Source organism: Sparus aurata, chromosome 20 (genome assembly GCF_900880675.1).
Source record: "Sparus aurata chromosome 20, fSpaAur1.1, whole genome shotgun sequence".
NCBI classification, from domain to species: Eukaryota; Metazoa; Chordata; class Actinopteri; order Spariformes; family Sparidae; genus Sparus; species Sparus aurata.
In genome coordinates, this window is record NC_044206.1 from 12,088,260 (window position 1) to 12,101,891 (window position 13,632).

General features: G+C 43.8%; 2 protein-coding genes across 10 annotated transcripts; one reads left to right on the forward strand and one right to left on the reverse strand.

Annotated features, from left to right (window-relative positions):
- Positions 1 to 444: 444 nt before the first annotated feature.
- On the reverse strand, positions 445 to 3,700 carry znf668 (zinc finger protein 668). 3 transcript variants are annotated; one of them, XM_030400341.1, is made up of 2 exons: positions 3,570 to 3,700; positions 445 to 2,974 (listed from the first exon to the last, which is right to left on the reverse strand). In XM_030400341.1, the coding sequence occupies exon 2, from the start codon at positions 2,961 to 2,963 to the stop codon at positions 972 to 974; it is 1,992 nt and encodes a 663-aa protein (XP_030256201.1). In that variant the 5' UTR covers positions 2,964 to 2,974; positions 3,570 to 3,700; the 3' UTR covers positions 445 to 971. The 3 variants fall into 3 exon arrangements, with proteins under 3 accessions (XP_030256201.1, XP_030256202.1, XP_030256203.1); XM_030400342.1 differs by having other exon boundaries at positions 445 to 2,971; positions 3,570 to 3,691; XM_030400343.1 differs by lacking the exon at positions 3,570 to 3,700 and adding an exon at positions 3,224 to 3,245 and having other exon boundaries at positions 445 to 2,971.
- Positions 3,200 to 13,482, forward strand: znf646 (zinc finger protein 646). 7 transcript variants are annotated; one of them, XM_030400335.1, is made up of 5 exons: positions 3,959 to 4,282; positions 5,166 to 7,969; positions 8,172 to 9,251; positions 9,892 to 10,801; positions 10,902 to 11,039. In XM_030400335.1, the coding sequence occupies exons 2-4, from the start codon at positions 5,367 to 5,369 to the stop codon at positions 10,787 to 10,789; spliced, it is 4,581 nt and encodes a 1,526-aa protein (XP_030256195.1). In that variant the 5' UTR covers positions 3,959 to 4,282; positions 5,166 to 5,366; the 3' UTR covers positions 10,790 to 10,801; positions 10,902 to 11,039. The 7 variants fall into 7 exon arrangements, with proteins under 7 accessions (XP_030256196.1, XP_030256197.1, XP_030256195.1 ...); XM_030400336.1 differs by lacking the exons at positions 3,959 to 4,282; positions 10,902 to 11,039 and adding an exon at positions 3,200 to 3,377 and having other exon boundaries at positions 9,892 to 10,856; XM_030400337.1 differs by lacking the exons at positions 3,959 to 4,282; positions 10,902 to 11,039 and adding an exon at positions 3,584 to 3,722 and having other exon boundaries at positions 9,892 to 10,856.
- The last annotated feature ends 150 nt before the right edge of the window (positions 13,483 to 13,632 follow it).

The window sequence follows — 13,632 nt, forward strand, 5'->3', positions numbered from 1 at the left end:
CTTTTACAAGTGCACGTCTAACCAACACAACTGATTCCATCTCTTTCACATATGTGGGTTAGGGTCATCAGTCTTTGATTTTAAGGAGGCATAAAAGCATTAAGCATGGAAACCATTCATCGAGGCATACACGTCACAGTAAACCCATGCAGCCCTTTACGTGCATATGCGGCAGTTATTCATGCATTTCAAGGTAAATGGGAGTGAAGTGTAGCAGATAAGTGAGCTTACCTTTAAGAGTTACGTCTCGCTAATGGAACACTGCCACTCTCACTGTGTGTTCAGCCTTTTATGGGTGAAAGATATGACACCAAGGTATGTGTTACAGTTTCTCACCACATGATGTGCTGACTTGGTCTCACTGTGCATCCCAATCTCTAAGATCTCAAACAATCATGGTGTTTTGCACATCAGGCAAAAAAAAAGAAAGACAAGAAACATTACCGCTTTTTACACTTAACACATTTTTAATGGTATAAAAATGTAATTCCTCTGATTTCAAATCAATACTGACTTTTTTTTTCCACTCAACATGTTATATAATAATTGGATAATACACAGTAAAACAGTTACAAATAGTTTGTTCCACCAAAATGTAAAATTCAAAGAATGCCGAGAATTTAAGACAAGCTGCAATTAAAAACACATTATAAAAACATGTTCAACATTTTAAGTGACATTTTAAAGTGATCAGCTCAAATGTTTTATGCAATGAATGGATTACTACAGACGGTTTCAGAGTTGACTACTTATAGTACAGCATATATTTTAAAACATGAACATAATACATAACATATTGAAAATATCAAAGCGCAAAGACATCTACATGAAGGCGAGCTTTTTGAAGCAAGTTTTAGTTTTTTTTTAAATAACATTTTCTGTCAAATCAGACCCATCCTCTTACAAGATTTAAGGCCACTGGCAGAGTATTAGAGGAATCAGAACTCCAGAACAGTATTTAAAAGAATCTCTTAAAGTCCCTCTTCTTTAACCAAGTACTCCGGCAGAGTCTGAAATGCAGTCACAGGTACAGTCACAGGAACGGTCAGTGATATGGTGCTGGGTTCGACAGTGGAGGGGGGAACCTCACTGGGGGGTGGAGGAGAGGGAAGCGGGACGGTGTGAATAATGTTTAAGTCACTGAGCTGTGTGGCAAAGGCTGGCTCTGAATGAGTCCGTAAATGCTTGCGAAGGTAAGCAGCAAACAGAAAAGCTTTGCCACAGTGGGGGCAGCTGTGCGGTTTGCTGGTGGAGTGGATCTTCTGGTGTTTACGCAGTCCAGATTTGTTGAGGAAGCCTTTGCCGCAGCTGTTGCAGATGTGAGGCCTCGGCTTGGGATGCTGCTTCTCATGCTCCTGCAAGTCTGCCAGCTGTGTAAACTCTGCCTGGCAGGTTTCACAGACATGTGAGCCCAGCGGCACGATTTTGGTGACTGTCGGAGGAGTGGAGTCGATGGAGTGAAGACTTTCATGTGCCTGAACTTCATCCCAGCTTCCGAATGTGGCTTCACAGTGGGTACAGGAGAACTGAGGGAGAGTCGTGTGGGCAGTAAATCCTGAAGCTGACCCGGCCTCTGTCTCCTGTTGTTGTTGTTGTTGCTGTTGTTGCTGCTGCTGCTGCTGCTGCTCAGAGTGCTCAGCTAGGTGAGTCCTCTCATGTTTGCGCAGGCTTGAGGACACCACGAATGACTTCAAACACTCCTCACATTTGAAAGGCCTCTCTCCAGAGTGCACACGGCGGTGCTTGTTGAGGCTGGAGCGCTCGGCAAACGACTTGTCGCACTCAGTGCAAGAGAAGGGCCTGAGACCTGTGTGGACAAGCATGTGGCGCCGCAGATCCCAGGAAGCTACAAAGGCCTTGTCACAGCTCTGGCATTTGTAAGGCCGCTCTCCCGAGTGAACACGTTCGTGCACGGCCAGATCGGCTGGCTGCCGGAACCTTTTGGAACACTTATCACAGGGGTAGGGCTTGAAACCCAGGTGGGCCCGCTGGTGTCGACGGAAACTGGAGGGGTCAGAAAACATCTTGCCGCACTGGGGGCAGAGGAACGGCTTCTCACCAGAATGAGTGCGGAGATGAGACTGGTAGGAGGACAGCTGGGTGAAGCCCTTGCCACACTGCTCACACTGATAGGGCTTGTTCTGGGAGTGAATGCGCTGATGGCAGGCCAGCGAGGAGGATCGGGAGAAGGCTTTGCCACAGTCCGAGCACAGGTAGGGTTTTTCTCCAGTGTGGGAGCGCTCGTGGTTTTTCAGGTCCTTCAGCTCTGTGTACGTTTTCCCGCACTCCTCACATGCGTACGGCCGATGACCCTGGTGGTTCCTCCTGTGTTTTCGGAACACTGAGGGGTCGGCGAAACTCTTACCGCACTCAGCGCAGAAGTACGGCTTTTCTCCCGTATGAGAGCGCATGTGCACCTTCAGTTTAGACAGAGTGGGGTAGCTCTTAGAGCACTGACGGCAAGAGTAAGGACGTTCTCCACTGTGCTGCGTCATATGGATCCTCAGGCATATCGCTTGCATAAAGGCCTTACCACACTCTGTGCATACGAAAGGTTTCTCCCCAGTGTGAGAGCGGCTGTGGTTGCGCAGCTCTGTGGGTGTCTTGTAGGCCTTGTGACAGTCGGGACACTGAAAGGGCCGCTGGGCTGAGTGAGTGCGCTCATGCTTTGAGAGTTGAGCCTTGCTTGAGAATGTTTTAGCACACTGAGAGCATGTGTGTTGCTGCTGACGGTCCTTCGCATGCTCTGAAAGCTTGTGGCTCCGCAGAGCTGACAGACTCCTGAAAGCCTCCGTGCACGCAGAGCATTTGAAGGTAGGTTTGGCTTTTGGGGGCCTGCCTCTGCCTCGCTTTTTTGCGGGCTGATCCCTCACCGGCTCTTCCTCTTGTGGACTCTCTTCTTCCTGTGCAGTAGGGGTGTACTGCTCTGCAAGAGGTGGGCTGCCAGGCTGAGGAGAGGCCATCTTTGTATCTGCTAAAAGATCATACAGGAAGAGTTTTTAATAATCATGTAATTACACAGTCCATCAACAGCAGACAGATATGACGGATATGCAAGATTGTTCAACAGATATCAGGTTTAAGTCATGTGGCAGATGTGAAATAAGAGAGCAGACAGTCAGTGACAGTGGCTAATGGTGGATCAGGAAGAACATATTTGTAATACCATAATAATAGAAATATGTGGGTGTGCATTAAATCACAAAATGGCTGGCATTAGGACCTCAGGGACAATAAGCTAACCGCTTTGATGCCGGAGGAAGTTGGCGCTGTACTGACGGAGCTCGCCGTGTATGGATGAGGGACATATGCCCGACAGGAGACGAGGCTCATAGCTCATGAGTCAGTTTGATGGTGTAAACAACTGGAAACAATATGTACGTATTCATTTTCGCTAGCTTTCTTGCTAAACATTTCACTAACTCAAAATGGCTGGCTTTAGGACCGGCTGCACCAATTCAGTCGATAGTGTCATCATCATCATGTCCGTGATATACGGGATGGATATAGCTAACACTAGCTGTCTTTGCAGCGTGTGTGCATTAGAGAAAAAAAGTGACCGTTCTTACCTGGATCAGGACATTAAAAGTTGGTCGATAATTCCCAGAGAAACGTTTTGGTACACGGCTGCATTAGCTGTGAGGCGCGGTGATTGCTGTTGACTGGCTGCAGTGTGAGGGACGGCTCTAGGACCATGATGACGACAGCCTTCGGCAAGCCAAGTGTGCAACATTTTAATGCGTTTGTAGGGGAAGATCAAGTTATTACATATAATAAATATATTAGAATACTCCCTGTAAAATAATGACAGCTCTAATAAAGCTAACAGACTGTCTGCCACAATGGAAACATGCGTACTAAACTGGAGCGAAGAGAATTTGCACTGTTCACCAGTCAATGGCAGAGCTAGCTACTTAAGCTAACCTAGCTAGCAGCTAATGTTTTATACTCGAGAACCAGCTGCCGAATAGTGAGACGTACATTTAAACTATTGTTATTACGTGCGTGTATTATTTGCTTGTGATTCCTTCAACTTGTAGCTCGCAGCAGTTTTTTATTAACTCAACTTTTTGCCCGCCTTGGTCAGTTACTTTAGAGAGGGAAGTATTTCTCTGCTGCACATTTCCTGTTTCCTAGCAACAAGAGCAATGTGGAAATGGGAATGGAAGAAAAAAAAGACAATTGCAAAAAAGGGGTTGCCCTTTTAAATAAAAATAGCGTTTTTAAAAGAATGAATGAAAACATATCCTCGGATGCTTGCATTGAATCATTAATGCCGCAGGTATTTAATTTGACGCATTTGCTGACGTTGTGATTCCGCGTTGAAAACGACTTCTTGGCTTTTTGGTGCAATGTTTGTTTAGCTAGCCACGGTGAAGCTAGTTAGCTTGTTTCGCGCTAACGTTAGCTCACAGTTTGGTAAAACATATTTAACCATAGTTAACCTGTCCGCTAATCTGTTATACGCTGACGAGGGCGTGTATGTTTACTCTGGTTTTTCGTTTATAATGTGGAGGATATTGTTAGCTGCAGCGGCAATAAATCGGCGGAGAATGGCGTTGGTCTCCCGGTTTATTGACATAGCTAGCTAGCTCAGTTGATGCTGATGCAGTTATGGGGCAAACATCCCTGCTGGAAAAAACGGCATAGACCAGCACCAAAACACAACTTATGCTGGTCTCGCTGGTGACTGGTCACCAACAAGACCAGCATATGTTGTTAGGTTCTGGTTTTGGTGCTGGTCTATGCTGGTTTTTCCAGCAGGGATGTCAGGCTAGGTACAATTTCTAGCTAATTGCGTTCAATTTGATAAGTCTGTTCACGATACCGGTTAAATGCTGAGACGCATTTAAAACTTCATCATCATCAATCATACTGTGGATGTTTTCTTTACTTAAATATGTATCGACTGTGACAGACTGAAATCAGGGATCAACGCATGTGAAGCATTACAATTGTTGTTCACTGTAGCTACAGACTTGGCCCTGGTGTGTTCCACAGGTTAAGTGGTGATTTTGTATTGTAGAATAATTGTATGTATAAATGAGTGATAGCATTAGAAAATATGTATTAACTCATAATGTTTATATTATCTACTGCATCAAAAATGAATTCTTTCATGCATTCACCACAGCTTTAACTGGCATCTCTTCTGTCCTCAACAGCTCAATTTGCCTGCTTCTCTCTAACTCAAGTCACTCTTCCATTGTGTGGAACTGGTCCTTGTACTTCGTTGGAAACTCTTTGGACCTTATTGTAAACAACTATATTCCTTTAATACGGACAATAAGGGCATCTAATGCATTTCCCTCCTGCATATTCATACACTCTGTGTCTGGTGCACTTGATTCAATCATTATCTTGTAATGGCACTGCAAGACCCTGGCAGGACAACAGGTTTTCCTTGCAAACAATGTGGCATGGTCTGTCCAAATATGCCGAGTCTGCTCGAGCACATGGATGTTCATCTTCAACAGGAGGAAGAACGCAAATTTAAATGCGATGAATGTGGACGTGGTTATAGGCATGCTGGGAGCCTAGCGAACCACAAAAAGACACACGAAGTGGGCTCTTTTCAATGCAACGTTTGTGGTAAAGAAAACTCTAACGCTTCATCCCTGAAGAGTCATCTCCGGAGCCACACTTCACAAAAAAAGTACTCCTGTGAAGAATGTGGCAAAGCTTTTCGTCTGGCATCACAGCTGGCTACACATGAGAAGGTTCATCTTGCCAAGCGAGTGAAGGAGCAGTCATATAGAAAGATAGACATGGATGATTCCTCACACGAAATTGGAAATGATCACCCCCATCATCTCGATGATGAGCACTCAGCCAGCGTTGGGATTTCCATTGAAAGTAGCCCATCTGAGGACCAGACGGATGCTCTTTATAATTCACAATCCGAGACCTCTGATGATGCAGCAAATCGACCGTTCAGATGTGATTTATGTGACAAATCATACATACACCATCGAAGCCTGACCAATCATAAAAAGACTCACCAAGTCGGGATGTTTGAGTGCACAGTGTGTTTCAAGCTGTTCAATAACATGGCTGCCCTCTACAGCCACCAGAGAACTCACAAGACAAAAAGCGGGACAGACCCTGGTTCGATGGGGCAGTCATACACAGACACATCACTGGACCAGTTTTCACCTCAAAGTCAGGATGCTCGAGTCAATTTTTGCCATCTGTGTCAGGTTCTATTCCCCAATGATGAGGACTTCCAGGAGCACATCCAAATGCATAACTCTTCATCTCTGTCTTTTGGGCTTCAAGATACCCTGTCAGAGAACCACAATATGTCATATGAAAATAGTATTGCTTCACCTGAGTCAAATTTTTATGCATCCCCTATCAATAATATTCCTTCAGTATCATCAATCGATAATCACGGAGGTTTTGATCAGCCGCAAGAGCAGATTAGAAGCAATGGTCATGTGTACTCAGACTGCTCCAATAATCAAACACCATCTTCCAATAGCACTCAGGGAGAACCCCCAATCATAGACCCAAGCATTCTCATTCCTGCCCTGACTCACACACAAAACATTGACAATGCAACTGAAATGGAAGAGACTTCAACTGTAGATTCTGCTGAGCGTCCCTTCAAGTGTCAAATCTGTGGTAAAAGCTACAGGCACTCTGGTAGCCTCATCAACCACAAGCGGTCACACCAGGTCGGGATTTACCAGTGTTCCATCTGCAGGAAGAGTTATCCTCACCTGGCCGCCCTCAAGAGTCATCTTCGTCTCCACAAAGCACAGCCGTCGTCTTTTAGCCTCATTGCTGAGGGAGACTGGCTCTCCTCAGAGCCCCTGACTTTGGATAACCAACAGGGCTGCTTCTCTCAAGATGAAGAGGAGGATCACCCTGTGCTCGGCATGGATCAGGAGAACGGTGCTGACCACAGCAATGGGGCTTTGTACCATGAGCAGTTTAATCAGGACTTTTCCCAGGGTATGACTGCGCATCTACCTCACAATGAACAACTGATGCAGAGGCACATGTGTGCAGACTGTGGTGAGACATTTGCAGATATTGCAGGGATTAAATCTCACAGTTGCCCATTGCTACAACAGCAACATGACACTACTAGCAGTGACTATGACAGTAATGTAAATTTCCAGGACAGTAATGGTCACTGTGCTATTGGAAATCCAGGAAATGATATGGAGTTCCATGGTCTGAATGGTAACCATGACCAAAGTTTCTTTGAACACAATTTCCATGACAATATGAGCAGTGATCCGCTGAATGGTGGCGGAGAAGACAATGGTGCTGCTGATGATGAGGAGGAGGACGATGATGGAGATCTTTATCAGTGCTCAATATGTGGAAACAGCTACACCAGCATGAGGGCTCTTAGGAGCCACCTCAGAGGCCACACACAGTCCCATGCTACTCCTGCAAGCTCAGGGCCTTCTTCCATGTCCTCTCATGAAGGAGTGAAAGATGAGGAGCCAGGAGAAATGATGATCTGTAGCACATGTGGGGAGAGTTTTGCCAATAGGCAGGACTTGATAACTCATCAGCTTCTACACAACAAGGACCTGGTAGAAGAGGTTAATCATTTGCAAATGAACAACGGCAACATGTCTGGAGGCAAGGAGGAAGCACAGAGTATCATCTGCGGCAGCTGTGGTATCTTTTGCAACAGCTACCATCATCTTGAGAACCATGGCTGCACAGCTGAGAGGAAGGATGAGGCAATACATGGGAAAGAGGAAATGAAAGCATATGATGTTGCCCAGCATGAAGACTCAAGCCGCTACAAAGAAACTGTTGAAACGGAACATCGTCAGTACAAATGTGATCAGTGTGGTCGCTCATACCGACACGCCGGATCCCTCCTCAACCACAAAAAGTCCCACAAAACAGGTGTATTCAGATGCCTCGTCTGCCAGAAGCGTTTCTACAACCTTTTGGCCCTTAAAAACCACCAAAGGTCTCACTTTGATGTTAAGAGGTTAGTTCTAACATTTTATACATGCAAAATCTCACATTTTTACCCAACTTTTATTACTTGTTGGACATTGTTAAAAATTGTTTAAGAAAAGAAGGCGTTGCCAATGAAATGTTTTTAGTTTTTCAGATGTTTTATGTCATCACAGCTCTATTCCCTGTTTTGTAAATATAGAGTTAACCATACTCCTTGTCTCCTCCCCCAGGCATACTTGCCATGAGTGTGGGAAAGCCTTCAAAATTCAGAAGCAGCTATTGAACCACCTGAGAAGACACAAAGAGAACCAAGCCAAAATCCAAGAACTCAACAGCCAGATCCAGGCCCTCATGCAGATGAATGGGACCAAGTCCGATGGAGGAATGCAGTCCTTGGCTTCAAATGCCAATCAGGCTTTAAAGTCTTCTCGACGTTGCAAGCAACTCCCTGAAGGGAAGACGGGACAAACAAACTCTGAGATCTCTGTTAAATCAGAGGACACAGGTGACCGACGACCTTTCGCCTGCGACCAGTGTGGGCGCACATATCGCCACGCAGGAAGTCTGGTCAACCACAGAAACTCCCATAAAACAGGTGAATATTACTGTTCCGTCTGTAACAACACGTACTCCAATCAACTAGCAATGAAGAACCACTTGCGCACCCACTTTGCTTTTAAAAAACACTCCTGCCAAAACTGTGGAAAAGGCTTTAGGGGAAAGAAGCAACTATTAGCCCACATTTGTGCAGATCTCAGAAAGGATGGGGCCGGAGGCCGGAGGGGCTTAAAATCTCGAGCCCTTAAGTGTAAGGGATGTAAGCAGGCCTTTGTTTCTGTTGACCAACTGAGAGCCCACACCTGTGACAGACCTTCAGGCAGCCGCGATGCACAAACAAATACATCTTCAAACAAAGAGGAGCGGCCTTTTAAGTGCAACATATGTAATCGCAGCTACCGTCATGCAGGCTCACTCCTGAATCATAAAAACACCCACAAGACAGGACACTTCAGCTGCACCTTCTGCTCTAAGCCCTTCACCAACCCAATGGCCCTACGTAATCACACACGCATCCACACACAGAAGAAAAAGTATGTGTGTCTTACATGCGGGAAGGCATTCCGTCTCGCCAGTATCCTGCACAACCACCAGAGGGTCCACAACCGGGTTTCGAGTCACTTCAGCTGCTCTGCATGTGGAAAGAGCTTCCAGGGCAGGTCTGGCCTGAAGAGGCACCGCTGCCGCAGAGGTCAGGAGAACTCTGCGAGGGCTGCGATCCAGCAGTCAGAGAGGGGAGACAAGTGCTTCATGTGAGTTACTCCTTTACTGTGAACTGAGAATGTGAATTTTTCTATCTATCCATCTATCCATCTATCCATCTATCCATCTATCCATCCATCCATCCATCCATCCATCCATCCATACATACATACGTGTGTGTGTATATATATATTTAACAAAACTGTCCTGACCACATTATTATCATATTCCCAATATGAACAAGTGCACTATACCCAAATTGTAGTAGCTGCAATTTCTTTGTCCATGGATTACAATACTCATATATTTTTTCCAGTGACTCCAATTTATAAAATTATATTGTACAGCCCTAGTCCTAACCAGACTGAGGCATTGCCCACACAGACCAGCATATCAGCCAGTAGTTATCTTATAAATCTTTATTGCTGCATATGTTGGCTGATAGATTTCAGAAAGAAAAGTTCCAAATATTATTTTTTTTACCAGGAAGGACTGATAAGTTTATTACATTAATTTTTTTATTCATTCATTCATTTTGTGAAATGTCATGATTAATACTAAAAAGACAAACATTTTAAAGGGTCTCTATCAACAATGTTTGTTTATGTAAAATAAGAAATACTCAACTGTTATTTTCAAAATATTGGAATCAGCCTCAGAGTATTGAATTTGAACATATCCCTGCTGCAGGTGTGACCTGTGTGGGCGCTCCTACCGCCACGCTGGCTCCCTCCTCAACCATAAAAAGACACACTCCGAAAACCTCCATCACTGTACCTTGTGTCTCCAGACATTTCCTGACCCTCTGACTCTACAGATACACTCCCAGATGAGGCGTCACTGCTGCCCCGAGTGTGGCAAGACCTTCTGTCTGGTCGCACACTTGCAGAGCCACATGGAGGTGCACTCCAAGGATCGATCTGTCGTCTGCAGCCCCTGCCATGAGAGCTTTCCCAACACAGCCAGCTACCAGCAGCACCAGGACATACACCACGGGGCTCAGGACCCCTATCAACAAGGCATGGCTGAACCTGTAGATACCAACATCTGCTGGGACTCAGGAATAGATCAGACCATAGGAATGGATGTGATGCACAAGCAAGATCCCCCACCTTTGTCACATATTCCAGAGAGCATTGCTAATTCACAGAACGACAACTCTGCTGGCGCAGAAGAGAAGAGCCACGTCTGCGAGCACTGTGGCCGCACTTACCGCCACGCCGGGTCCCTCCTCAACCACAAGAACAGCCACAAGACGGGCTCGTTTTTCTGTTCCATCTGCCAGAAAGAGTTCACCAACCTGATGGCTCTCAAGAACCACCGGCGCATCCACACGGAGCCCAAGCGCTACCAGTGTCTCGAGTGTGGGAAGGCATTCCGCGTGTCCACTCAGCTCATATGTCACAGACGAATCCACACCAAAGAGAAGCCCTTCGCCTGCCTGCTGTGCGACAAGAGCTTTTCCAGCAAGTCCAACCTGCGGCACCATCAGAAGATGCATCAGAACACTCAGACCTACGACTCCTCTTTTAGCATGGATGCTAACACGTTTATGGACATGGACTTGGACATGGGGTCTTTCCTTTGAAGATTCCAGAGTGTACAAGAATTAATGATCTATTATTTAACCCCTATCAATAATTGTAAAACAGCAATTTCTTTTCTTCTTCTTTTTTTTTTTTTTTTTTTTTTCTTTTCAGAAAGTGCTCCTTGGTCCTGACAGAAGACATGCATATTTCATTACTGACTTCCAGTCTTACCTCCACAACAGATGCTCACATCACTGAAGGGTCTCTAGACCTTTCAGCCAGCTTTTAGTAAGGCCTGAATGTTTTCCTATGAATACACAGGATCCCAGAATACAGGGCTGGTGACGAAAATACTGGTCGCCGCTCACTCCTCAACAATGAACCAAACAACCAAAGTGAACAGAAAAAGTGCAGCCCAGGTCCATGTAAAAACATTAACACTGAAAACATGTTTTTGTACAACAGTACTGTTCTAAAGGTGATCTCTCCTCTCTTGCTATGTATAATTGTGTCCAGTGCCTCTGTAAGTTCTTTAGGAAACAAAATATACAAACTATATTTATCTCTGAATCCTTTTGTTGGCTTCAGTGTCAAAGGACTGCTCACTCTCCTTGGGGATATCACATAGGGCAAGCCTGTTATTATTAAGTCAAAATACCTCTGGGTGTGTCCAAAGGTCAGTGGCAAAGTGATTTACCGAAATCATACTATCAAGTAAATAGTCGTACTGCTAATAATATTCACGTTGAGTGACATTGTATGCTAAAATGGATGTATTTATTAATTTATTCCTGTTATTTTATGTGCATATTTTATTAGGAAAACTTTTTATGAATGTTGTAAAAAGAAAAAACAGTCTTCTAAAAAAAAAAAACTCATGTAGCCTCTAAAAATCTTCATCAGTCGATTTACTTCTTTGTTCTCAGTTACAGGAATGAATGAGCCAAGCATCATTGGCGTTATTGGCAGCACTCAGGGTAAACCTTCAAAAGGAAACAAACCTGATGTGAGAAACATTGTAGATAATCGGTTTCTGAACTGAGCAGTGCATTTATTTTCTCTTGGGCCATTTCAGCTCATGTAACAGTCATCACTCCAACATTTAGTTGCAGCACCACTCGCAGTGCATGCTGTTTCTTGAACCTTTGAGAAGCATCAGTTATGTTGAAGTGCCAGTGCCTAAAGTGTAAGTCAACTGTAGCAGTTTTAATGTGAACAAACCTCCTCTCACTTGTACCTGTTATACTGTAAACCACAATGTTTTTCAGATTTTCTTTCTAATTTATTTACTCATTTGTGAATCTCCTCAGCCACAGTTTAAAAGTCTTAAAGCAGTCCATAACAAAAGTGTTGCAACAGTGAGGTGAAAGTGGTTCCTTGACTTTACTTCCCTCAGAGATGCTTTATATGAATTAAATAAAATGACTGTATTTTTACACACATGGCCAAAATGCCTCCTTTCTGCCAAGCACAAGTATTACTACAAACGTACCTTTATGGATTTACAGGGACGAACCAGTTTCACCTTCACTGTCGAGTTGATGAACCACTTATTCTGTTTTTCTGTGAAAAAATGTGCAATTGTTGATTTTCTGGTTTATTTTTTGTGCCAAGTCTAACGTGCCTGTTGTTCCTGAAGTCATTTTTAGCAAAAGTGAACACATGGCCTTTGTTTTTATACCAATCTAAAAGTAGATTTTCTTTATGCCTTATACATTACATTTTCATGTATGAGTGGCACTGGTCAAGAAGTATGAAATACCTCATGGAAAGCCCTGCCTAGATAGCAACTGCTACTTAAATGCCTCATGCAGCTTAATTGTAGAGAATGCACTGTAATAATAGAAACTCAGATAGTTAAGACAAGTAGAATGAATGAAGTGTCATTCTAAAGGTTTTACTTTGTAGGTGTGCAGATGCTGTTCTCTCCATAACTTTCTCTGCAGTTTGTTGTTTTCAGAGTTATATTTGCACATTTGTAGATGAAGACACTTGTAGCCTAAGGAGGACAGGAAGTCAAAGATAAAGCAGCCAACTGTTGTCGGCTGTTCGATAGCTCACCTCAGCTAGTTTGCGGGTCGTAATATTTAAGCAATATGCTGAAAGTATTGTTTCAGTGCATGAACTGAGTCCATCTCACTTGTTTGGTCTTACCATTGTATGAAGCACCGCGGCATCAGATTCAGTATACAGACACTAGCCTTGAAAGACCATGACACCTTGCCATCTGCCATGTTGTTGTTTAAAATCCTGTGTATTCATTGTAATTATTTCTGTCATGTTTCTGTATGCCATGATGGCCTGCATCTAAACTGACACATTTGAGTTAAAGCTGACTTATTTTTTTATAACGTTCCCCATCTGATCTCCCATGGCACTTAACACGTTCACTCCTCTGTCATCAGTCACAATCACAGCCTGGTATTTGTGACGTGTGTTGAATCTCAGAGCTCTCTCTGTAAATACTAGAATGAAAATATTGGTTGGATCTCTGTACGAGTTTCTTCACCAGGAGAAAAGTGCTAGATTAGCTATTGTGTAATAAAAAAAAAGGCATATACTGTACCACACGTTCTGATTTCTTGGAATTCCAGTGCTCCAAAATGTCTGCTCACTATTTAATTAATATTTATATAACTATTTTGTCACTCTGGAACGTAGATTTTTACTTTTTTGTTAGAACTTAGTTTAGAGTATAAGCAGATTATCTAAAATAAAAGTAGTTGAAATTGATTAAAAGACTTGAAAAATACAATGTGTTTTTTTTTTTCCCCTTACTTACATTTCTTACACATATTGAGATGTTTAAAGGGGGACTCAGACAACTTTAAATATTACAGTGTGTTTACAGGGCTTGGGGAGTACAACTGCATATTTGAAAAATGTAGTATAAAGCCTTTTG

What these genes read in the sequence shown, in the direction of transcription:
- znf646 (XM_030400336.1), top strand. Translation starts at nt 5,367, where the DNA reads ATGGCACTGCAAGACCCTGGCAGGACAACAGGTTTTCCTTGCAAACAA. An exon ending in TCTCACTTTGATGTTAAGAG is followed by an intron (nt 7,970 to 8,171) that starts GTTAGTTCTAAC and finishes CTCCTCCCCCAG; the next exon opens with GCATACTTGCCATGAGTGTG. An exon ending in AGGGGAGACAAGTGCTTCAT is followed by an intron (nt 9,252 to 9,891) that starts GTGAGTTACTCC and finishes TCCCTGCTGCAG; the next exon opens with GTGTGACCTGTGTGGGCGCT.
- znf668 (XM_030400341.1), bottom strand. Translation starts at nt 2,963, where the DNA reads ATGGCCTCTCCTCAGCCTGGCAGCCCACCTCTTGCAGAGCAGTACACC.